The sequence below is a fragment of the Penicillium daleae genome, assembly GCF_028827525.1.
Source record: "Penicillium daleae strain IBT 16125 chromosome Unknown utg000008l_segment0_segment0, whole genome shotgun sequence".
Lineage (NCBI taxonomy): Eukaryota > Fungi > Ascomycota > Eurotiomycetes > Eurotiales > Aspergillaceae > Penicillium > Penicillium daleae.
This window is the reverse complement of record NW_026623156.1, coordinates 2532993-2555966: the sequence shown is the minus strand read 5'-3', so window position 1 is coordinate 2555966 and position 22974 is coordinate 2532993. Positions and strand designations below refer to the sequence as shown.

Genomic DNA, 22974 nt, shown 5'->3' with positions numbered 1-22974 from the left:
ATGACCCGGCAGTCAGAGAGTTCTCACACGTCTTGGGAAAGACCCCTTCCTCTCGTGGTGTATTGAAACCTGTCCGAGTTTTGTCTTCGCCTTCGGGTAGCGTGTTTCGGAAGTCGCACGCGTCTATCGGTGGAGATCTCCGGGCTTCCGGCAAAAGCGTGAATGAGACAACAGAGGAACCTGTGCCGTGGGTAGGGATAATATCCGAGGGTCAAGTATTCCGTCGAAGACCGGGTACAGAGGAGAGCGTGATCGGGGATCGGGGATCGAGGTCGTCGCGAAGAAGTAGCTAGGGGGAAGCAAGTCCTATGACAAACATGGCAGGTTAGCTCAACAGCTATATGAAAGAAACTGGGAAAAGCACAAGCGCTGTCTCCCTCGAGCCCAGCCCCGACAGTTCGCTCGAAACCGGAGCGCAGGCCCGCTGTCTTTGCTCTCTGACGGCTTTCAAACTCGCGGAATGTGTAGGCGCAGGCGCACGAGCGATCCGTGCAGATAAAACCAGACGAGCAGCCGTCCGTCCGGGACACGGATCTCAAGTCCAGCACGTTCTTCGAGGGGTGAGCAGTCGGGCGTCGAGTAGAGGCAAAAAGGGTCGTCCGCAGGGCAGCAAAAGCAATGACACGGGCAACTCGGAGAGAACCGCGGCGTGGGCAGGTTGGAGAGACCAAAAGGAAACCAACCTTTTGACGGAAGCCGAACAGGCACGAGGATGGGAGTACTAGGCCTTCCGGTAAAGGAGCGCGCTGCGTGGTTGGGAGGGTGAAAAGGTCGAGAGAAGGACAACGCGAAAACAAAGTTGGTGGGGAGGAGGAGGAGGAGGAAGGAGGTCGTTGTCCAGTTGGAGCGGGCGGAAAGCAGATCGTGTCGGGTTGGAGAATGTAGGGGAGTTGTATGTAGAGAGGAGGAGAAAGAAAGAACGAAGTATTCCGATCGGAGATCAGGAACAGGGGGAGAGAAGAGGAATAGGAATGATGGAATTAGGAGATTTAGGTGTGGTAGGTGCCACTGGAGAGCGCATACATCATTATTTACTTCGTTTTTTTTTATTTTATTTAGGGGAGGCATCATTTAATCCAGAATTATTAGATTATTAGTCGTGACTTATTATTATTACTATCCTGCTACTGTAGGAAACTAAAAAAAATTGCTCCACTTGGGACCTTCGGAAGTTGTTCTGGAAATTGATTGTCTATGACGATCTGGGCTTTTTCTATTTTTTTCCTTTAAAATTAGACGATTTCTCCATGGATTTTGCTGTGCTTACTGTATTTCTTTATTTTCTCGTTCCATACGTTCTGTCTGCCTAATTGCCAACAACGCCCTGACGAATCTCTTCATTACAAGTACTTAACTAACATCTCAGAAGCTGAAATCAGCAGGAATTTGCAATGATTGATTTATTACTAAATCAAAGTTCATTTCTCAAGTAGTTAGTTATACGAGAAACATCTGGGGCTGACACTCAAAACACCTCCTATTCCCTCCCCTTTCCCAGTAATCCCTTGAAAGCCACGACTATATAATAGTTAAATAATTCCAATCACAAAAATACCAATCACACTAAGAAACCCTAGCCTTCGTTCATCCCTACATCCCAAACCGAACAGCACCTCCAAACTCGTCCTAGTCTCCCCCTAGTGGGCTCCAACTGCTCCAGCGAAGAAGCGCTAGAAGGAACCCAGGATGCACCAGAAGGGCCGTCAGCAATCCCGGCTCCACAACATGCGTTTTCCCCCATCCTTGCGGCCGCACGACCGAGTGGATACGAGATAGCGACGCCGATCTGAATCATAGAATCACCTAGGGTTCCGAGAAAGATGGTTCCTGACTTAGACCTGAGGCTAGTGAGGTAATCATCTCTATCCTTGGTCTTTGAGAGAGTTGGAAGTCTTGATGGCCACGTATTCCTCCTGTATTCGTTAGGGGGCCACATTCTGCTTTTGCAGGTCTAGCAGGAAACGCTAGCTGAAATTTGTCGAGATCTCCAGGCAAATAAGACATGACTTGGTACATTATACAGTACATCACTAGTCTATAGTATGAAACGGGCACAAAACTTTCCAACGGGGGACATCACAGGCAGACAATGACGCTAGTAGTATATCCTCCTGTGCTCTAAGCAGGACTGTGAGTATACCAACTGACCTCATCTCATGTAACTCACTAATGCGCCCCGTACGGAGTGCATGCAGACTAGTTATGCTACCGCCAACCGACTATGACTATAAAGGAAAGATGTGATCGGGGGGGGGGAGGGGGGATGTGGAACCCCCTTGACGCGCCTCGTCCCGGGTACCTCCAAGTTCAACTTGCAGGAAAGGGGGCCCTGGGCTGTCAAACCACTACATGTGGTGACCACCACATGGTTATGGAAAAGGGCATTTCCTTTGGTTGGTCGCTGAGTACATGATTACGATCTCTGTAAGATCATTCAATCACTATTTTTCATGGGTGGAAAGAATGGGAAGGAGATAGAATAGGCCACCTGCCCGCTGGCTAACAAATATGATGACTGCATGTCGATACGGACTATACGGAGGAGATGGTGCGACATGAAATCCAAGGGAGGTAACGCTATCATTATATGATTTAGGGAGTTATGACGGGCACATGTCCTGCCCTACTTAGCCATGGGTAATAAACGGCAAGGGTCTACGAGAGTATTGGACAAGATAATGAACCCTATAAAAACTATAATTCTGTAAATCACAGCCCTGTAACTTCTCGATGAAGCGGAGGAAAAAGAAGGGGGGGGGGATGTGCCTCACCATCTCGATAGTCTGTTCCCAGATTTCCCGCTAGTCAACTCTCGACTCGCCTCCGTGGCTTGTGGAAGGCTAATTCACCTTCTAGAAGGTTTCTGACCTCCTGTCTTTCCAAACACGGGACGCGAGAAGGCTCGTTACACTTGACACCGCGGCACATGTCAATCGATCATGATCGTGTCAAGTTCTAACGTGCACGGAGTGTACTTACTCTCTACAGTACTTTCTATGTATGCACTCGGAAAGGTTGAATCATTAACTATCGACTTACATACTCGACCGTTGACAACTTGATACTATCCCTATCCCTATTTCTCCTCCCCCTTTTCAACAATAATATCCCTGTTGTCCTTGACGATCTGCCCAAAAAAAAAGAAAAAGAAACCAAAAAAAAGGCCATAAGACATCAAGTGGAGCCCACCCTAAGCGTCGGTAATTATCACATCCCCTTTCTAACCACCCCCTTTTTTCGTGCTCCCATTTTCACGCTGAACAAAAGCCGCCAGCCGTTCAGAACTTCAGCCTCTCAAACCTGCTCTCCACTCTGCCACACGGCACGGGAAATGATCTCTCGGGATTGGCAGGACGTGCCACGCCAAGCCTTCTCCTGACCTTCTGGTCGCCTTCCAGAAGGAATTTGGAAGACCTGTCGAAGCCGCAGAAAAAAGTCGCCGTTTGCGCATTATCCTGGAATTGGACGGTGCGCCGGAGTCCGAGTCCTCTTCCTCCGGACTGGCTGGTGCCTACTGGCCAGCTGTAGCCACTACGGTTAGTGTACGTGACTCCTCTGGCTTGAAATGTGGTTGCTGTACGGAGTAGATATATCCATGACCTAACTGGTCCAGGCGGCCCAGAGGCATGCATCATCCGGACCCAGTCTGAGGCTGTGCACTTCCGCCCTCTCCCTTTCCATCCTCATGGTCCTGGCCTTGTTTCCTGAAGAGTGCTGTATGGCTTGGCAGGCTGGCCCTAGTGCCCGACTGCCGCTAGGGAAGAGTCCGGTAAATGCCTAAACAGGGCTAAATGGGGACGAGGATTGGTTCACAAGCCTTCAAGGCTTCAGCATTAGGGGAGACCCGTGAACGAGACAAGACGTAACTAGCTACAGGTAGTCAGTTAGAGTTGGTTGGGCAGGAATATTATTTCCTGGAGGTCCTGCTCCCCATTGTCTGTTTTCATTCCCTCCCCCTGATTATCGTCCCGTCGATTAACCGTTGCGTTGTGATGACAGGACCTTCTCCTCCTCCGGATGAACGGCGACTTACGGAGTCTCTCAGCCCGAGTTGATCCTGAAAGACATCTCCTATGTCTCCGCGCACCGCCGAACCCTCCTTCCGAATACTGAATGCCATGTCTCAACTCCCAGCCACCTAGCCAGCCAATGATCCATCGCATAATTAATTTCAAGCAATCCCCCAATTATCCAATACGAAACTCGAATTCACAATTTCGTAGGCATTTACACTTGTCGACAGGCACAGCACTTCCAAGAGGCGACCATCACGCATCACGCTCGTCATTGGCTCCCTAAACTCAGGGCGGTTCCCACATGGATGTGGCTGAGACGTGTGTTGGTGTGTATCAAGTCCACGCTAGTCACTAGTCTCCATACACTCTGGGACTATTACTATTAGTAGAACAGGAGAAGAATCAAAGAGGGAAAAAAAAGGGAAAGTCACGTCGCGTCCTCCTACCTTTCCCTCGGGTAGTCCTTACCTTGTTCTTTACTTGTGCCTGGCAGCGCGTGATTTCCAATCAATATATGGCGCATTGCGTGGCTGCCGGAGCCACAACCCACAACTCCGTCCCTTTCACTTAAATGTCAGGGCCCAACGCCTTGAACGCTTTGACCACAGCCCTGTCCCTTGGCCCTGGCGATTCTGACATGATGTCACTGGGGAAATCGTGCACTGGCCTTCGGAGTTCATCGGGCGATGCACTAGCAGACTACTAGACTGGACCCATAGCCATTTAATCTCCTATTTATTATAAACTAGTATACGGAGTACCTCAGATCGACCCTGGTTCATTTCGCTTGCCGTGATGATTTTTCGGATCGTATCTTGCAAGGTTTTCGGGGAAAGTATGAGAATAGGCAAAATTTGGCGAAGATCGGTTGGGTTGTACTGTAGGCGAAAATTGCTTGGTTGGTGTTTGGGGTCCGCATTTTGCGTTTACTGTTTACCGTGGTTTTTAGTGTACTATGATTAATCAGATGATTAAGAAGAAGCAATCCTGTGGAAAAAGGAATATAATGTAGCGTTGCAGGAGGTTATCTATAGGACTCTTTTTTTTGAGCGCATCGGGCGTCAGAGCTTTATAACTTGAATGCTCGGTGTGCTCGGCAAGCCTCAGCCCTAAACGTCGGGCAATGTAATATCGATCGCCTCCTCATCTTGTTCCTTTCAGGCATTCGCTCATTTGTTTGTGTAAGGCTTGTGTATGATGTACCTTCATATCCTCGGCGAGGGAAGGATTCCCGACTAAGGAGAGCATGTCAGGGTGGGCATTTTACTGGCCGTGTAGTATTAGTGGTCATAGTGAAATCCGCTCAGTGATCTGAAAGCAGTCAAATTATATCTATATATTGCCATTTGGAGGCCCATACTCGATGAATCTGATGCACATAATTGCATCAGATTTCAAATTCTGCGTACGTAGCGCCGATGGTGGTTTGTATTGTAGGTGAACAGACTGCAAAATTGGGATATAATGAGTACCCAGTGGTGATACCCACGCCAGCATGTATGCCCGAGGTTACAGGATAGGTTATGGCGGCTTCTCGAATCAATTACTTGAAACGCGATTGCCATGGCACGAAGAGATCTTTGTGAAAATGGATTTATCCTTCACGCATCGCCTGCAGTGTATTTACAAGTGACCGTTTAGATATAGAGACAGTTTGCAATAGCTTTCAGTTTGGGAATATCAGAAGGGTAATATCGCATTATGACAGTAGGCAAATGATCCAATTTCCAATTTAGATGGCATTTTCTTCAATATCGTACAGTTGTGCGGCATGATCAGCGGGCATCTCCTATCTGGAGTACGCATGATTTCCGTCTCGCAGCTTGGTGAACCAGCTTATTGGCTCTGACAGTGCTGTACACTATATTCATCGGTTGTTTGATATTTTCATGTGGGTCGCAAGGAGTTGAAATTGGATAGCTTGATTAAATTAACCATTTGCACTGATGTTAAATACTCTACATAGGGATTTTCAACCACGAAGCCATCTCTGCACACATGGATAGCCATATAGGTGATATTGTTGACGAGAATTGATAAATTCTATATATACAAATCAAGACAGCGTAACTAAAGGCCGGGAACACCGCCTTGAGCAGATGATGGTTCCTGCTGCACGCCACAATGCCTCTCTGCTAGGCAATTCTTCCTGTGAGAAAGATACATTGATCAGGTGCAGCTACTGATCCGCCCATATTTCTTCAAGATCCAGTGAGATCGCGGAGCTTTTCAGCACCCATTCCAAATTTGACCAATTACTGTCATGCCCAAACACAAACAACTCGACAGATTGCGGCAGATCGCGCGTCGTCTTAAATGCCTCTGGTGCAAGTCTCCTCCAGACGAATATCCTGTCTTTCCTCCAACACCCCAAGCACTACTCACTCAACCTAATCTCTATCGAGAACGCCTACTTCAACGCGTCCAGAGAACGACTCGAGGCAAGGGAGAAGACACGCCCCTATTTTCGCTCTACCGACTCTACCTACACTTGACTCTGAATGACAACGTCGGTCTACGAAACGAACTGGGATATTTCTGGTACGCAAAGTGGCCAGTTGCATCCATTCCTGATCCTCGGGATCCGTCCAAATCTCGCTACACGGTGCTATCTGCCATGCCGGCGTTGTTGGTCGAGTCATTCAATGAGCGCATCAAGTTAGGTCTGCCCCGCAAAGCGGATAGCATCGTTACTCGTGAAGAATTAGAGCAATACCAGAAGGAAGAAAAAGTCTTTGAGTCTGTACCTGAATGGACGACCCAGGTGGCACGGCTAGAAGAGACTTTGGTTATTCCGCATGATAATAACGAGGTCCTCGCGTCGTTCGAGGATGAACGAGCTAGTGGTCAGCTGGCTGCAAAGAATATTCTACATTGGCAACCACATATTCATTTCATTTGAATTTCCTGTACTACAATTAATTGTCTCATGAGTTATGACGCGATGAAATATTATTTTTGTTCTCAACCCCGGTTGAATTCGCTAAAAATTAATAGCGATTGCACTCTTATCCTCGGTCTCACGTCCACCACGCGAGATCGCAGCATTGACTACCAACGTTTCTTCCACTCCACCCTCACTACCTTTAGCAAAGACCATGTCCCAAAAGGCTCGTGCCAGACCTCCAAATCCAACTCCAACTCCATACCTATCCCACCCCATCTTCAATCCATCCAACCAATCCTAAACCCCATCATGCCGAATAACCGAAACCCCAAACGCCCCATGAACATGCCCACAAACCACCATCCTAGGCTTCACCCTGCGAATCTCCCGCAATAAATACCCATCACCTTTCACCTTGACTCTCCCACTTTGACCTTCAATTTCACCATCACAGTCCCCGTATAAAGCCGGGGGACCGTGGACGAGCAGGATGTCGGTGTTGGCGGTGACTTTATTCGTCCAGATATCGCGGATGGCGGGGTATTGGAATGCGAATGTGCCGCATTCCGGTGTTTGAGGGGATCCGTAGATTTTTAGGGTTCGGGATTGTTGGGGTGGATGTTCAGGGTTGGTTGTTTCAGTTTCAGGGTTGGAGGTTGGTATTGATAGTGCTATTGATTCATCTTGTAGATACTTGATCCCGCCCCAGTCGAGGTTCTTCCGCGCCTCGGCGCTGTTTTCCGTGCGTGTGAGGAATTTCGTGTCACATGTTTCGTCGAGGAGAATGTCGTGGTTTCCGGCGATGATGATCTTGTGCAGATGGGGTTGTGATGAGAGCCAGTGGAGCTGGGCTTGGATTTCATCGAGTGTGCCGTGGGCTGTTAGATCCCCGGAGTGAATTAAGATATCGCCTGGTGGGAGGGGAGGGGTTGTGTTGTGTGTGTCTGAGATGCAGATTATGCGGATTGGTGGGAGAGTGGTGTCATCTCCGGTATTTTGGAGGGAGATTGGCGGAGTTGGTGGTGTTTGTGGTTTGGATTGCTTGGGCCATGTGGAGAGGAGGAGGAGGGTCAAAGGCTGAAGTAGATGCTCCAACCATGTTGGCGGATGGGAGAGGTTGTATGGGTACGGGAGGAGGTGGTTGTTCATGTAGGGACTTCTTTACGTAGTGAATAGGACTGAAGGTATTTAGAAGATTTAGGAAGAAGGATACAAGAGTGTTATTGCTAAGTGTATCAGATAGTCAATGAAGGGAGATTGATAGACCTGATCACGCTGGGCACACGGTCCAAGATTATCACGTGACATACAATGACGAGTAGTTGGCACAAAAACTAGGAATAGCAGAGAAGTACACAATGCAGTGTAGAGTCTAGAATAATAGATACGGTATCGTTAAATCCAAGTCTTCCATGTCACATTAGAACTGAATCATCCCTAGTCATTATAACAGTATAACAGTGCAGGCATCAAGGTGTATCACCGATCTCTAAACGCGCAAAAAGAAATGCCAAGTTTTGCCCATGACCAATGCGCCAGACTGATGAAAAAGCCAAAAAAAAAAACGAGGGCATGAGCTGAAGTTGAAGCTGAAACTGCAGGTGCCCAAACATGAAAAGCCCAGGTCTGATCCCTCCCCGGTGGGCCCTATGTATATAAGGGGAGGGCATATGCAAGACAAGCCACAAGTAGCAAGCAAGAAAAAGAGAATAACAAACACAAGGATATCCAGATATGACTCTCAAGCATAAAGCAGTCTCAAGAGTACCGTAATACCCGAGTCTACCGCTTTCGCCACGAGAGCTCAAGAATCTGATCCCCGTCTCTCTTATCGCGCTTGATATACCACTGTGTGACACGACCATTCTCCTCAATCACAGAGTCCTCCAACAGAAAACTCACTTTATGATCATCCTTGCGACGGAGAGGACCCAGTTCATGCAAATATGACTCCAACGTGGCACCATTGTGCGGTTCCCAAGTCATCTCCATGGAAATATCGTTCTGCTCTGGCGGGAAACTATACTGAACGACAGAGAACCCATTCGTCAAGAACCAGCCGTCGTTAAACTGCCACTGACGCAAAAGAGACGAGTCACCGCACAACTCGGAGATCACGCTAAGCTTGGGCATGTCGGCCTGGAACCAGGACTTCCAGTGGTGTACGGAGAGTGGGAGTTCGCGGCCGGACTCGAAGAATCCAGAGGCATCTCCCATCAGATCGAGTTGGTGAAGGCGGTGGTCCACGGTTAACCGGGTAGTAGTGTATTGATAGATACAATTGGCGATGCGGCGATCACCGGTGTAGGTCATTTGCTCGCACTCGTCGTAGACGGTAGCTAGATCGGATAGTAGTGGTCGTGAGAGGAAGACGCCTGCGCCTCCGAATGCGATCATGCCAAAGGTGGCGATTTGGGGAATTCCCTCGGATAGACCGCCGATATACATGGGTTTGGTGTCGTCGTATTCGGCGAGTGCTTTGACCAATGCAGACATGGAGGGGAAGAAAGTGTCGTCGTCGATGATGCATCCCCACCGTGTTCCCTCTCGCATGTTCTCTTCCAACAGAGCGATGAGAGCAAAGTATCGGTGCAGATAGTCGTCCTCCGACTCCGTGACGAAAAGGTCAATGCCGAGATTATCTGCCTTGGTCTTGACGTAGGCAATGCCAGCCTTGGTCTTTGACTCTTCGGGTTCAAGGAGGGCGAAAATACGTGTATGCGTATATCCCGCCCAGTGGGCGAATTGGTCCAGGGACTCGTTCAATCGGGACACCGAGGTCGCGACACCAAAGTCAATGTGCGAAGCATCAGCCATTTTGGGTGGTTTGGGAACGACGACCGCCAGCGGTGCCGGGATCGTGCAGCCGTCCTGCGGCTCGCCGAGCTCGTTTGTGTGACCAGATCCTCGAACCTGGACATCCAACAGGGGCTGGTCGATGTGTTGCCTCATGGGTAGGGGGTCCTCCGTGAACTCGACGACAACTTCTCGACGGGTATATTGGGCCAATTTGCGAACACCGAGGTGGTGCAGCATGTCTGCGTCGGGGTCGCATTTCACGTTGGCGGAAATGGTGATGTTGGAGTGGGCGCGCGTCGGGGCGACGGTCGCTGTCGTTGTCTTTTTCGCAGACGATGGCCAGAGCAGGGCTGCAAAGCCCGCGACGGCAATGATTGCGACGACAAACCGCATCATCTTCTTCCATGCCCAAGAGGCTGGAATGGCCCCTTCCGGACCCTTCAGCAGCATCGCGCGGGTGTCGTGTGTCTCGTGTCTCGTTCCGGGGGGAGGTGTCTGGTAGCGACGGTGGTGGTTCAACAGTCGAAAATTCGGTCGGCGTCTATACTCGTACTCTCGAGGGCAAGATTAGGGTGATGTCACTGAGGGAAGCATCCGCATTGCGGAGAGTGAGCTCCAACACAGTCTTCGAGGGTCTTGAACGGATCCTAAGGGCGGAGATCAAGACGCGGCGCCGAGAGACGACCAGTCGCTTGGCAGGCGCAGGGCTGAACAGAAACGAGTGTCTTGGGTGGAATTGAGGATTGAGAGAAAAACAAGAATCTGAGAAAACGAGGAAACGGGGGAATTAACGGCCAGGGGAGACTTGGCCAACGTCGTAGTGGTTCAACGGGGACGACCAGGGACGATCAATAAAAATGGGTCGTTTCCACGTTCGAATCAGGAACGGGTGCGGCGAAAAGAAAAGAGGCGTCAAACGGGCGGGCCAAAGGGCAATTAACCAAGGAACGAACTGGGGATGTACGTGGATCCCAAGGGGGCTTAAGGCCAAGCGAGTAGGATTGTTGTTTGATTCGTTCGTCGACATTAATCCTCTCGTGGCTATTATCGATCATCTACTCCGTATTCTCGACGAGTCCAGTATCTCCGTAGTATACTGATGTCGTACTCGTTCCTGTCCTGTGCCTTGGCCCATGACGTATTCGTCACGTGTCCTGTCGTTATTGATTTCCTTCTTTCCCTTTTTGCATATTTCCAACTCGTTCGAAAACAAGAGACGATTCCCATCATCCCCTCACAGTCTCCAGATCAGAGTCTACGACGACATTCTTAGAGTCCCCTGACCATTCTTGGTTCTTGAATCATCATCCATGCACACCCTCCATCCGAGCGCCAACCCTTGCCATGTTAAGCTGCCAAGACTGCGGAGCCCACTGCTCCTCGTCTGCCACTGGCTGCGGCTCGCTAGTCCCGCCCTCGCGCCGCTCCACGTCCGCGCGTCACTCGACACTTGCCCTGTTACAGTCCTCCGTGGGTGGCTGGGATTAATTAGTCCTGGCTGGGACCTATGGTCGACGAGTCGAGATCACACTACGTCGTATGGCTCTTGGCTAGACTGCCACTTTTCCTTGGCCATTGTCCCCGATGTCCGCCACTCTATACTCGGTATATGTATCTTGGATTTTGTGCCAACCCACACAAGAAGAAAAGATTTTTTCTACACTGCAAAAAAGTACTCCGTAGTCACTCCTGAATGGCAATGACAATCTTCGGACCCTTGTTGCCCCCCGTGGACCCTGTTGGACGATCCTGATGTCGATCCTCCCCTTTCGATGCCTACCGCCAGTTCCAGTCAGGAACCGGAAGCACTATAGCTCCGAGTATATAGGTAATTAGATCTGAACACTTACCAACCACTCTCTACGGAGTACAGGTGTAAGAAAGGCACTCGACAACTCGAATGTAAGATTCACGATTATTCATTACTGATAACCTACAAGGCAGCAACAAAACCATGCACGAGTATAGATCTCCGTACATTGTCCAACGTTGTAACTTGTAACCTCTCCAATACGGTGGGATTCCATAAGTTTGAAACCACCTGCTCATTCTGCCGTGCCAAGACTTTTCTGCCGGGAATATTGATCCGCAGGAGTATAGGCAAAAACGCTTGGATTTCAGGTTTTGAAGACGTATTTTGGAGACAAGAGCTTATTGAATCCTCGTTACTTTTTTTCAAGCCCTTTTTTTGCGCTATTAACGACGATATGCGAATTACAATGCCAGCTCAAGGGAGGCGGTGTGATCGGTGAAGAAAAGCGGTCAGGGAGGGTGTTTCAAACTTTTGAACACCCACTGTACGGCCCCCAACAGCACAATCTTAGCATGGGCGCATTAAGCCCCATCCTATCCGGCCCCATAAACAATAGCCCCAGTCCCAGTACCAGCCCCCAGGAGGGGTCGTGTTTAAGGGTAGTCCCGACTCCCTTCCAGGCGTACTAGACAGCTACATGCAGTGCAGTACTACATACCTCACGCAGTAGATGATGACATATCCCATGCAGAGATGGATCTTGTGTCATACGACGCCATGTGGATGCCTAGTTGTTATTCTTACCGTAGATTCTTGGCAGCGGCCAGGGTTGCAATATTAGTATATACGAAGATTGCACACTGGAAGACAGTACGCAAAAAACTCCGTTTTAGACAATTGCCAGTGTCAGGGTACTGGATGTTTGTCATAGAAAGGAAGGAGGTAGTTATGCAGGTGCCTAGTTACTTCCGTTATCAAAATCGACATCATAAAGCGGAGTCGTCTTCGGTATGGCTTGCTCCAACTGTAGTCTGTTTAGTCTCCCGAGATAGCAGTCTATCCAGACTACCTACTACGAGCTATAGCACAGTATACCACCTACAAGTAACAAAAAAGGCGAGAGAAGTGGCCAAAAACCAAGTATAAAATATAAACCAATGCGTATATACAAAGCACACACGGGGACAAACACATTCTCAAAACAAAAAGCAGAACCAGACCACACCGAGTCGGGGTATCAAAATCTGCAGGACGGAACATAAAGGAATGGATATAAAAAGCCACCAACCAACGCCTTTGGTTCGAGAATGGACCACGCCAAGATATGGATATAGTTGATAGAAATCAGAGAGTGTGGGCGAGGTCGCATAAAAGACGTGATGGGTATGACAACGGTACTGACAAAAAGATAATAATGAGGATAAGGATGAGGATGAGGATGGGGTGATAATGCAATAGACGGATAACACGCTATGAGGGAATAAGGGAATGATGGTTGGGAAGGGAAACAAAAAGTCAAATCAGAGGCATGTACACTTGATATACAGCTCCGAACGGGAGGGGAATAGGGTATGTATGAAAAGGGAAACGGAAAAGAGGAAAGAGAGCCGAGAGGAAAGGCAAAAGTACAAATCGCAGATTCACGAATCACAGATCACGGATCACATATCGCAGTTCGCAGTTCGCAGTTCGCAGGTCACTTCAACTGACCCTTGCGAATAGTGCCAAAGCCCTTACTAAACAATTCATGAATCTCAACCGATCGTCTCGGCGCACACGATTCAGTCGGAGACATAGGCTCAGCCTGGCCCTGGTCCACACGTGTGTGAGGACTCACACCAGAGACCCTGCGCTCCACAGCCTCGCTGCCACTGTGACTAGCAGTGACGCTGGCACTGGAGTACCCCTCCATTTCAATCTCTTGCGCAACGGGTTTCGAGTCCGCCATGACACGAGGCCGCGAGAGTAATTCCCGGACATGGCGCTCGCGAGCATCCATTTCCGCAAGCTCGGCGGTCTCACGGGCAAGTTCGAAGGAAGACTTTTTGGTGCCGCGGTCCCAGCCTTGTTGGAGCTCGGCGGCGGCGGCTTCTTCGAAGCGTTTGCGGATGTCGAGATCTTGCTCGTATTCTTGGAAGATGTCGACGTCTGTGGGGAAGAAGAGGGCGCGGAGGGTGGAGACGGTGAGTTCGAAGAGGAGGACTGCTGCGACGGAGATGAGGAGGACGAGCCAGAAGAGGAGGTTGTCGCCGACGTGGTGGAGGAAGTTGCCGGGCACGGCGTAGACGCCTTTGCCGGAGGACATTTGGTATCGTTGCGAGAGGATGATGTCCCAGAGGAACCAGCCGCCGACGGAGATGATGATCACGATGAGCGAGAGGTAGGTCTTGTTGTGGACTTCCAGGGCTTGCAGCTTGAGGTTGATGACCGTGATGCAGGCCGTGAAGGTGAGTAGGCCCAGAGCGAAAGTGTCGGTGTCGGATGGGTTGAGATGGACCATACCGAAGAGACCATACATTGTGAAGAAGATGATCATAGCTTCGCAGGTTGCCATGAACGTCCAACCGAGGTACAGGCGAATATTGAAGCCGCCATTCTGCTGGCCCTTGGTGTATAGCTCCGGCACGGCAAGGAGAGTCGAGGCAGCGAGATCCTTGGTGAAGATACCCAGGAAGATAACAGCCAAAGAAGTGAATAGGGTGTTGAACATGCTCAGACTCCACGGCTCGTAGAGTGATGTACCAGTGTACCCGTTCCAGCGCTGATACAGCGCCTGCGTCAGGTAGAAGAGCATTTCCTTCCAGAAAGTGCCAAGAGTGTACTTGCAAGCCCGCATGTAATTCCACCGGCCGTGGACAAGCAGTAATTTCAGGAGGAAGCGGAACTGTGCAATCGAATAATCCGAAATACGAGCAGCCTGCAGACCTTCCTTACCAGTAATACCGATACCAACGTGAGCTTCCTGGATCATGGCAATATCGTTGGCGCCATCACCAATAGCCAGAGTAATCGAGTCTTTGACATGCGTGCGGATGGACTTGACCAGGAACGCCTTTTGTTTAGGGCTGGCACGGCAACAAATAACCGAATCAACGCGGATAGCGAGCTGGAAGAACCGTTCACGAACGACATCATCCGCTTCAATCTCCGACAAGGTTTGCCCATCAACGACGACCACGGAATGCGCCACCTTGTTGCAGATGAGATCTGCGGTGAGCTGAACAATAGTCTCGTCCACATCACCGTTCTCATGATCCAGGATCGTCAAGGTAGAGTAATCCTTGACCAGACGGCAGGAGTGTCCGACATTGATAGCGGTCTCACGCTTGTCACCAGTCAACATCCACAATTTGATGTTCGCACGGCGCAACTTGTCAATCGCCTCGGGAACGCCCTTTTGCAGTTTGTCCTCGATTGCAGTAGCACCGGTCAATTCGAGCTGTGTCTCGATTTCCTCACCGACTTGCTCGATCTTCTGCTGGCGGTCCACGAGGCTGGTGCAGGCATCGTGATAGGCAGTCTTCCAGCTCCGGTAAGTAGCCTCATCCAAGAATCGGTGTCCATACATCAAAGTGCGGAGTCCATCAGTGGCAAAATCGTTCAGATGTTGGAAGCAGCGCTCGAAGATGGCAGCCTCATCAACGACGAGAGCCTCTTCTACCAGATCGCGATCGTCTTCTTCGCCGTTAGTCGAGCTACCCGAGTCCGAAAGGGCAGTCGAGTGCCGTCCCATCTGGGCAGAAGGTCGAGGGCTGTAGTATGCACTGTCCGTCTCACGGTTCAGCATTCCACCGTCAGTCTCACGATCGCGCAGCCAGATATCGATACTTTCACGCAGTGTAGAAGCGTGATGCCCAGAGACTGACGAGCGACGGCGGTTGAAGCTAGGCCGACTCAGGCTGGTGCGGACACCACTATCCTTGCGGCTCTGATACTCGCTGTTGCGACGAATGACCTGGTTGGCTTCGGCGGTTTTACGCTTGCTCGCCCGACGCTCAATCTCGGCAGCCTTTTCATGGGCGAGTTCGGCTTTCTTCAGCAGGCGCATGAGCGTGGTGTCGGCACCCTTGCAGAAGAGGCAGATTCGCTGGTCCGGCATGCGCACAACAACTGACATGCGCTTTCGAGCACTGGAGAATTCAATCATGTCCATGACTTCGTAGATCTCGTCGGTAGCAGGCTCGTCCATGCCATTGGGGTATGTGCGAATAGTCAAGGTATTTGATTGGCGATCCATAACCAAGTACCCAAGTTCCTGCGCTGCCATCACAAGGGCCAGTTCATCAGGAGAAGCGGCCTGGAAAGACACTTTGCCATCCTCATCCTCCTCGGGGATACACGTGTGACAAAGAGCCATAGCCAGAATAAGCAACTTGGCCTTTCTCGCAAAGATCGTATACGGCTTACGCTGGATGTATTCCAGCATCTCGGTGGTCCGGCAAGGCGCCGACCGCGCAAACCGGCGCATTTGATCCGCACTCGCAGACACATTGGACGGCCGGGCAAGGCTCACGCGAGCCTCCGAGACATTCGACTTCCGACCAGCAGCCTTTTTGCCCTTCAGGTTCCGCTTCTTGTGGATAAGCTTCTCGCCTTCGCGAGCAGCTTCCTCTTGGAGATCGTGATCGTGCAACCACGCGGTGCCTGCAACACTCATCTTGCGGAATCGCATGGAATTGTTCGTCAGGGTGCCGGTCTTGTCGGAGAAAATGTAGCTGACCTGGCCGAGCTCCTCATTGATGGTCGACGTGCGCGCCTCGAGGGGCGTGTCGGTTTCTGGGTCATACATGTCGATGTCGTTTAGAAGTAGCATCTGTGCAACCTTGACAATCTCCATACTGACGTAGAGTGAGATGGGGATCATCGTGTTGAACATGATGAGGAAGGAAGTGAAGATCGGACCGTAGGAGACGTTGGCGTCATCGAGATACCAGGAGTACCGTTCTACGTCCTGCGACCAGTACTTGTATGCAACGGTGCATGCAACGGCAAGGACAACCACCAGGGTCACGATCAACATGACGACGCGATTGACCTTGGCCTGCAGGGCAGGCTTCTTGATGCGAGGGTTCTTGTTGGCGTTCATGCGGATCTTGCACTCCTCGCCGGTGTAAATCACCATGCCAATGGCGCGGTCGGTGTTGCGGAGGATACTACCACGGTAGACAATTTCATTATTGGTCAAGGGGAGCTTCTCCTGGCCGTTGACCGAGACGTGGCCGTCAAACCTGTAGAGATCGAGGTTGGGGTCCTCCACGACGAAATGCAGCGAGTTGCTGATAATGTCGTCCACGGTAGAACACACCTTGGCCACAGCCTGGCAGGGTTGCTTGTTCTTCAAATTGGTCTCTCCATCCAGGGCCATGGTCTCGATGTAGGCAACTCCATTAGGTCCATTGGCGTGGAGGAGGGCGAAATCAGCGGGAACAGGCTGATCGCGCTCCAGCTTGATGACATCTCCGACCCGAATATCTTGCCATTTGATTTCCACCCAGTCATGCGCACCACTGGCCATGGACGCACCGTCGGTGACGGGTGCCTGGCCCGGACGAAGCACACACGCAAACCGGTTGTTCTCTTCCTTGTCTAGACGATACCGACGCCAATCGTCGAATCCCTCCTTGCCCATCGAGATACCAACAAAGATCAACAGGGGGATAAGAGTCGTGAACGTTCCCGTCGTACTCAGACCAGGAATCATCTGCAGAATCGCCACGATCAAGAAGTAAAAGTTGGCCAACTTGGTGAACTGCGCAAACAATTGCCGAGGGAAGAAACTCCAGAAACTGTACCGGCTGGATCGAATCCAATTCGCACAATAGGGCTTGCCAGTGCGCTCGTCGATAAAACTCTCCACCAAAGACGGATTGAGATCGATATGCCGTCCATCCTTGGTAGGTGGAATATCCTTGATGCGGAGAATGAACTTCTGAACTGCAGTCAAGACAGTCTCCACGCGAGTGACAAGCCCTGCCGTGGCAGCTTTCTTCTTCACCCAGTTATCTTGCGCGACGGACATATAATATTCCTTCAAAGGTAGATCGGAGCGGGATGAGGGATACGTCGAGGCTTCGTCCTTTGTCCATTCCACCGTCGCCGTCGGCGCGACAGCCAAGTCGTTCTTCTCATATACGGGACTGGGAGCATCCACGACTTTTGGTGCGACCGTAATGTCCTCCTCCGGGCTTTTCGAAAAGCCCTGTGCCTCGTCCAGCTCCACGCTCGCGGGATCATCCTGATCGGATGGGGTTTGGATGTTCTTGTTGAAGATACTGCGTCGTAGCGAGTAGCCGCGGTTTCGCGATCGCGAACGACCACCCGCGGAGTCTGGGCTCGGCGGGGAGATTGGCGAGAGAGTCGCGCTCGCAGCGGCCTTCGGGGGCGAGAGGGGAGAGGTTGGCGAGAAGGGAGAGGTTGGCGAGAGGGCAGGGTGGCGAGTTGACGGCGGCGACAGTGTAGTGTCGATAGTCAGACCTCGCGAACTAGGTCGTCGGTCGGCGGCCGTCGATAATTGACGCTGTGGGAGCTCATCGGCAGGTCGGTCGAGGTCGGTCGAGAACCGCACGTGGTACTGCTGGGAAGCGCGGCGGCCAGCGTCGGACATGGTGTGGGAAGAGACGAGGGACGGCCGGCGCACAACGTCGGGCTGGTTTTGATTTTGATTTTGATTCTGCTCCTGCGATGGGCGGCCCTCATCTAGGGGCTGGTCGTCATGGCTGGACATGACGAAAGATCGTGCCTGGCGCGGGACACACCCGGACGATCACTGCTCTTTTTTGTTTCTTTTCTCGTTCCTGAATCCGATTGGAGATCCGGTGATTGGCGTTGAGAGTTAGAAGTCAAAGAAGGAATCGATCGTACTAGAGATTAGAGAGGTTGCATTCATGCTTCTCTTAGTACATCGGTCTGGTCGTAGGTATGACTCGTTGGCGAGTGATTCGGGGGAATTCGCTCGACGGTCGCAAAAAGAGAGTTAGTCGACCGCGAGCAAGAACGACAGCCAACAGCAAACGAAAGGCGAAAAGATCGAATATCGTTCAGGCGATCGCCTTTATTGTCGTCGAGGGTTATGTCGAAGAATAAGTCGAAAAGGAAAGATGTATACGGAGAGATGATTGTTGACGGGAACCCGCTTGAAGTGAGAGTCGGAGGCAATGCCAGACCGGATGCGGCAAGATGCCCGAAGCGGTCGAGAAGGTTGATTTCGATGGATTTTCTTTTTCTGGAGTAGGCCAATGAAGGAATGAAAAAGGCAGGCAGAAGGCAAAAAAGAATGGCAGACCACAAAGATTATTGCTGGAGCCAGTGAGCCACTCTGGAAATTGGGGGAGATTGGCCTGTCAAGAGGCAGCGAAGGCGGAGGAGGAGGTTTAACTTTGTGTGGAGCCGGGAACGCGCAATTGGGGGTTGCATCCAACTGGAGAGCCAGTATTCATATCGAACATAGCCCAGTCCCCCTTCGAAGAATCCATGGAAACGATGCGACCAGGCGGAAAACTCGCCCCTCGATGACCGCAGCCAGTGGGCCAACCAGGCCAACCATGCCTCATGCCAGAGCCTCGTCAGTGGCTAGAAACCCCCTTAAGGTCTAACGGTGGTTGGTTCAAAAAAGACTCCTAAGAATACTAGCCTCTCACAGTAAAGGTCTCTTACTTTTGTTAAATCGTGCTGCCTGTTGTCATACTCGCGTGGCAAACTCTATTCCGGTACCTTGTTACCATAATCTTTGGTAGGTACCTCCAGGTAAATAGTGTAGGACCGAGAGTAGGCCCTATATTAAAATCTTCGAAAAAGGGTCTTTCAGGTTTCCCATTCTAGAGTCTAGACAGCCGAAAGGGTATCGCTGGATCCATCGGTGGACAAACTGCGTCATGGTCCGCCTTGGGGACTCTGGGCAATGGATCCACCTCGGCGAATAGCAATGTATCATAGCCCCAATTGCCGACGGATTTACATCGTCTGCCTCGAACTGACAGTTGTTTATCAATCGCTGCATGAGCGATACTAATAGTAATATCAACTTTCAGCTAGTCGGTTATTTAATCCATATCATGCTGCAGGAATGCGCAGTATCTCAATGACACATGCTGTACGATAGGTCGAATCTACAAGAAGATAATTTCCTTAAACTGGCACTGCCTACGGAGTACTTGTATACTTCTCAGTTATCACACCATGTCTTCCTATCAAAAAGATGGTATTCTATTATGAGTATGGTGATTATGATGGTCCATCTTGAGATGTGCTTCCTCTTCTGCAACTACACTAGGATAGGCAATAGGAACGCCCCCTAGATCCAAGATCAATAAAAAGAAAAACCATCCAAGTACCATGTTTACTCAACCCAATAACAAAAGTTCATATAGACCAAGATACTGCTTCGATTCTCTCATTCTGTCAATTGCATTTATCCATCCTGCTTAGAACCTAACCTGGAAGTAAACCTATCCATCCTCCAGCCTTATTCTCCCCGCAACCCACCACCCCAGAAACGAAGCAGAAATACAAATTGCAAAAAAAGATTATCCAGGGTGTTCAAGTGTTCATATAATAATGATGCAGGACGAATAATGTCCTCCTGGAGACCATGTTGAAAGAAAACATGCCAAGAATCAAAGATCGCAACGCGCAGGGGACAATCTGGCCTATGACATCATCCCTTTAAATCAATCCACTACTGACTGCCCTTTCAGTAACGGCGCGGTGGTGGCGGCTGCTGCTGTCCATAGCCTCCCGAGGGTGGATAACCTCCTGGTCCACCGGGTGGTGGAGCACCGTATCCATAGGGCTGGGGTTGACCATATCCAGGGGCATTGCCTCGGTTGGCACCCGGGTAGGGAGGCTGCTGCTGCTGCTGTTGCTGCTGTTGCTGTGAGGGATAGCCGGGCTGCTGATTGTACGAGCTGGGGGTATAGCCTGAGGGGGGGTGCATTGTAGCCACCCTGGGGAGGAGGTGCTTGGCCATAGCCACCTCCACCGTATGAACCCTGGGGAGGTCCTGGGGGAGGGCCGCCGGCCCCGGGGGCGCCGAGCGGCTTTCTCGTCCTTGGTGTCGTAGGAGCTGTCAATAGCGCCCAGCATGAGTTTGGCACACTGCAGATATGGGATTAGTACTGGAAAGAGATGGCATGGGTAGGTGCAAACTTGGGGGACACATACCCAGAGCTCACGAGTCAAGTGCACGGGCGGATTGGCTCGCGACATTTCATCCTGCTCAACCTCAAAGTCTAGAAAATCAGACAGGTTAGCATGGATGTCCAGTTCCAACGGGTTGACGGCACCATTATAATCGCCATTTTGTGTGACTTACTCGATGTGCAGTCAATCAGCTGTCCAATCTCCGGGTCCTCGTCGAGTTCGGACAAGAAGTCCCGCGCACGATTGTCGTTGCCGACCTGCGAGAACTGGAAGGAGACGGCACCGGTGCCATACTGCGCCCGCTGAACCTCGCGCACGGCGTAGCTGATGGTTTCACGGACTGTGCCGGGCGCCTCGCCGGCAGGCTGACCATCCGTGATGGTGATGATGAGCACGGGCTTCTGAAGACGGCCTGCACGAACGGGGCCAATGACCAGGGGATCCACGACCTTCTGGCGCAGACTTGTTCCCAGAGGAGTCAGACCGGAGAAGCGCACACGTGAGACGAGATTCTCCACATCATTGGGGTTCCGGATTCCGTGACCTTCCTCCGTGGAGTTCATGAAGCGCACCTCAATGCCATCCTGGTCGAAAGTCGATGCCACGGTCGCAACTATGCTCAGGATCTGTCGCAGCTGATCCTTCCGCAGACCTTTTTCTTCGAACTCGATAGATCCACTGTCATCCACGTAGAGAGTGACATCAAACAGGGCGAGCTTCATCAGGTCGGTGGCTACTTCCATCGGCACATTCAGCTCATGCACAATACGCTGCAGCCGGCTGGGGGCTTCATTGGCGAGGAATTGAACGAGCCCATCCAGGGCCTTGGAGCCTGGAGGATAGAATCGCTGCAGCTGCTTTTCACGGATGGTATCTTCCAACAGGCGACGATACGCGTCGACCTGCTGGGGTGTTGCGGGTCCACCCTGGGGTCCGGGGGCACCACCGGGAGGTCCATACTGATTACCAGGTTGGTTATATTGTTGCCCACCAGGCGGTCCAGGTGACGGGCCTGCGCGTCCCTGACCACCGTAAGGCGCACCTTGAGGAGGAGGACCGCCGGGGCCGCCTTGAGGAGGATAAGGTGGCTGGTTCTGAGAGTGAATGTTAGCCGTCTATCATCTGAAACGACAATATCTTGTGTCAATCATAGCAGCAAATGGCACAAAGTCATAAACGCGAGGCATGTGTGAGAGGGCTCATCTGTACATAGGAAGGCTGCTGCTGTTGTCCAGGATAGGCTGACTGTGGTCCGGGATATGGCGGTTGCTGTCCGGGGTAAGGCGACTGTTGTGCTGGGTAAGGTGATGATTGTTGACCTGGACCAGGGTAAGGCGGCTGCTGTCCAGGGTACGCCGATCCCGAAGATCCATAGGGCTGACCCTGTGGTGGCGGCGGTGGAGGTCGTGAATAGCCTTGTTGTTGCTGTGCGGGGTAGGGCGAGGGCTGTTGCGGAGGGGCCCTCGAGTAAGGCGCCGGCGAGTGTGCGTTGTAAGGCTGGTAGGATGGAGCAGGTGAGCCGCCGTACGGGGGTTGTTGGCCTTGAGGATAGTAATGACCCGACATGGTGGATTCCGGGGTGATTTGGATTTCCTTTTGGGTGGTTGATGGGTCCAGAGGGCAAGCTGAGAGAGAAGAGGGAAGAAGGGGGTTTGCGGCGGGAGAGCAGCGTTGGAGGGGTAATGTGGAGTAGGAGAGAGTAGAAAGGAAAAAAAGCCAATAAACAACGCGAGATGAAGAAGAGAGAAAAATGAGAAGATCAAAAGTGGAAACTTACGGATCCTTGGGCAGGTGGAGGAGAACCTGGATAAGCCTGGTACTGCGAGGGTTGTTGCTGTTGCGGCGGCGGCTGCTGCTGTTGAACAGACTTGTCAGCTTCTTGCTTTGCCTCCCAAATGACGTCGAGATGGACAGTGAGTGAACAGGTGATCGGATTGCTGGACTTACGTATCCACCAGGTCGCAGACCTGCAGGCGGAGGCGGATGGCCTCCAGTATATCCAGCGGGCGGAGCACCGCCGTATGTGCCGGAGTTGCCTGGATTCGACGACATCGTCTGGTTCTGGTTTTGTTGAGCGGCAGCGAGCTTTGCGGCGAACTGGAGAGAACAGAATGGGGGGACCCGAGGTCAGTCGATGGGTTCGAGTGTTGAGGCTAGGGGAGATCAGTGGGCAATGATGATCTGGACACTTACACCCATGTCGAAGAGGGAAAAGAAAAGAGATGGAGAGAGATATACTAGCAGGAGTGGGAGCTGTCAGACCAGGGAACCCAAAGGACAAATAATAAAGGATGACGCCAGCCGATGGAGTGAGATGTACGGCTGAGGCTTAGCGCCTTCGGAGGGGCCAGGCATCTCTCTCTTGGCAGGACGCAAATACG

The 22974-nt window shown here is 51.4% G+C and overlaps 5 protein-coding genes across 5 annotated transcripts; 1 reads left to right on the top strand and 4 right to left on the bottom strand.

Moving 5' to 3' along the window:
- Positions 1-6279: 6279 nt before the first annotated feature.
- N7458_009457 (uncharacterized protein) lies at positions 6280-6918 on the top strand (the record flags this gene model as incomplete). Its single annotated transcript, XM_056912839.1, has 1 exon — positions 6280-6918. The coding sequence occupies one exon, from the start codon at positions 6280-6282 to the stop codon at positions 6916-6918; it is 639 nt and encodes a 212-aa protein (XP_056761688.1).
- An 81-nt stretch (positions 6919-6999) lies between these two features.
- Positions 7000-8052, bottom strand: N7458_009456 (uncharacterized protein; the record flags this gene model as incomplete). The annotated part of the gene is made up of 2 exons (XM_056912838.1): positions 7000-7200; positions 7261-8052. The coding sequence occupies 2 exons, from the start codon at positions 8050-8052 to the stop codon at positions 7000-7002; spliced, it is 993 nt and encodes a 330-aa protein (XP_056761687.1).
- A 633-nt stretch (positions 8053-8685) lies between these two features.
- Positions 8686-10152, bottom strand: N7458_009455 (glycosyltransferase family 31 protein; the record flags this gene model as incomplete). The annotated part of the gene is made up of 1 exon (XM_056912837.1): positions 8686-10152. One exon carries the CDS (start codon positions 10150-10152, stop codon positions 8686-8688), a length of 1467 nt encoding a protein of 488 aa, XP_056761686.1.
- A 2999-nt stretch (positions 10153-13151) lies between these two features.
- Positions 13152-18179, bottom strand: N7458_009454 (aminophospholipid-translocating P4-type ATPase DNF3; the record flags this gene model as incomplete). Its single annotated transcript, XM_056912836.1, has 1 exon — positions 13152-18179. The coding sequence occupies one exon, from the start codon at positions 18177-18179 to the stop codon at positions 13152-13154; it is 5028 nt and encodes a 1675-aa protein (XP_056761685.1).
- A 1937-nt stretch (positions 18180-20116) lies between these two features.
- Positions 20117-22792, bottom strand: rfeF (uncharacterized protein; the record flags this gene model as incomplete). The annotated part of the gene is made up of 7 exons (XM_056912835.1): positions 20117-20548; positions 20615-20682; positions 20766-21687; positions 21803-21880; positions 22371-22427; positions 22541-22690; positions 22787-22792. The coding sequence occupies 7 exons, from the start codon at positions 22790-22792 to the stop codon at positions 20117-20119; spliced, it is 1713 nt and encodes a 570-aa protein (XP_056761684.1).
- Between the last annotated feature and the right edge of the window lie 182 nt (positions 22793-22974).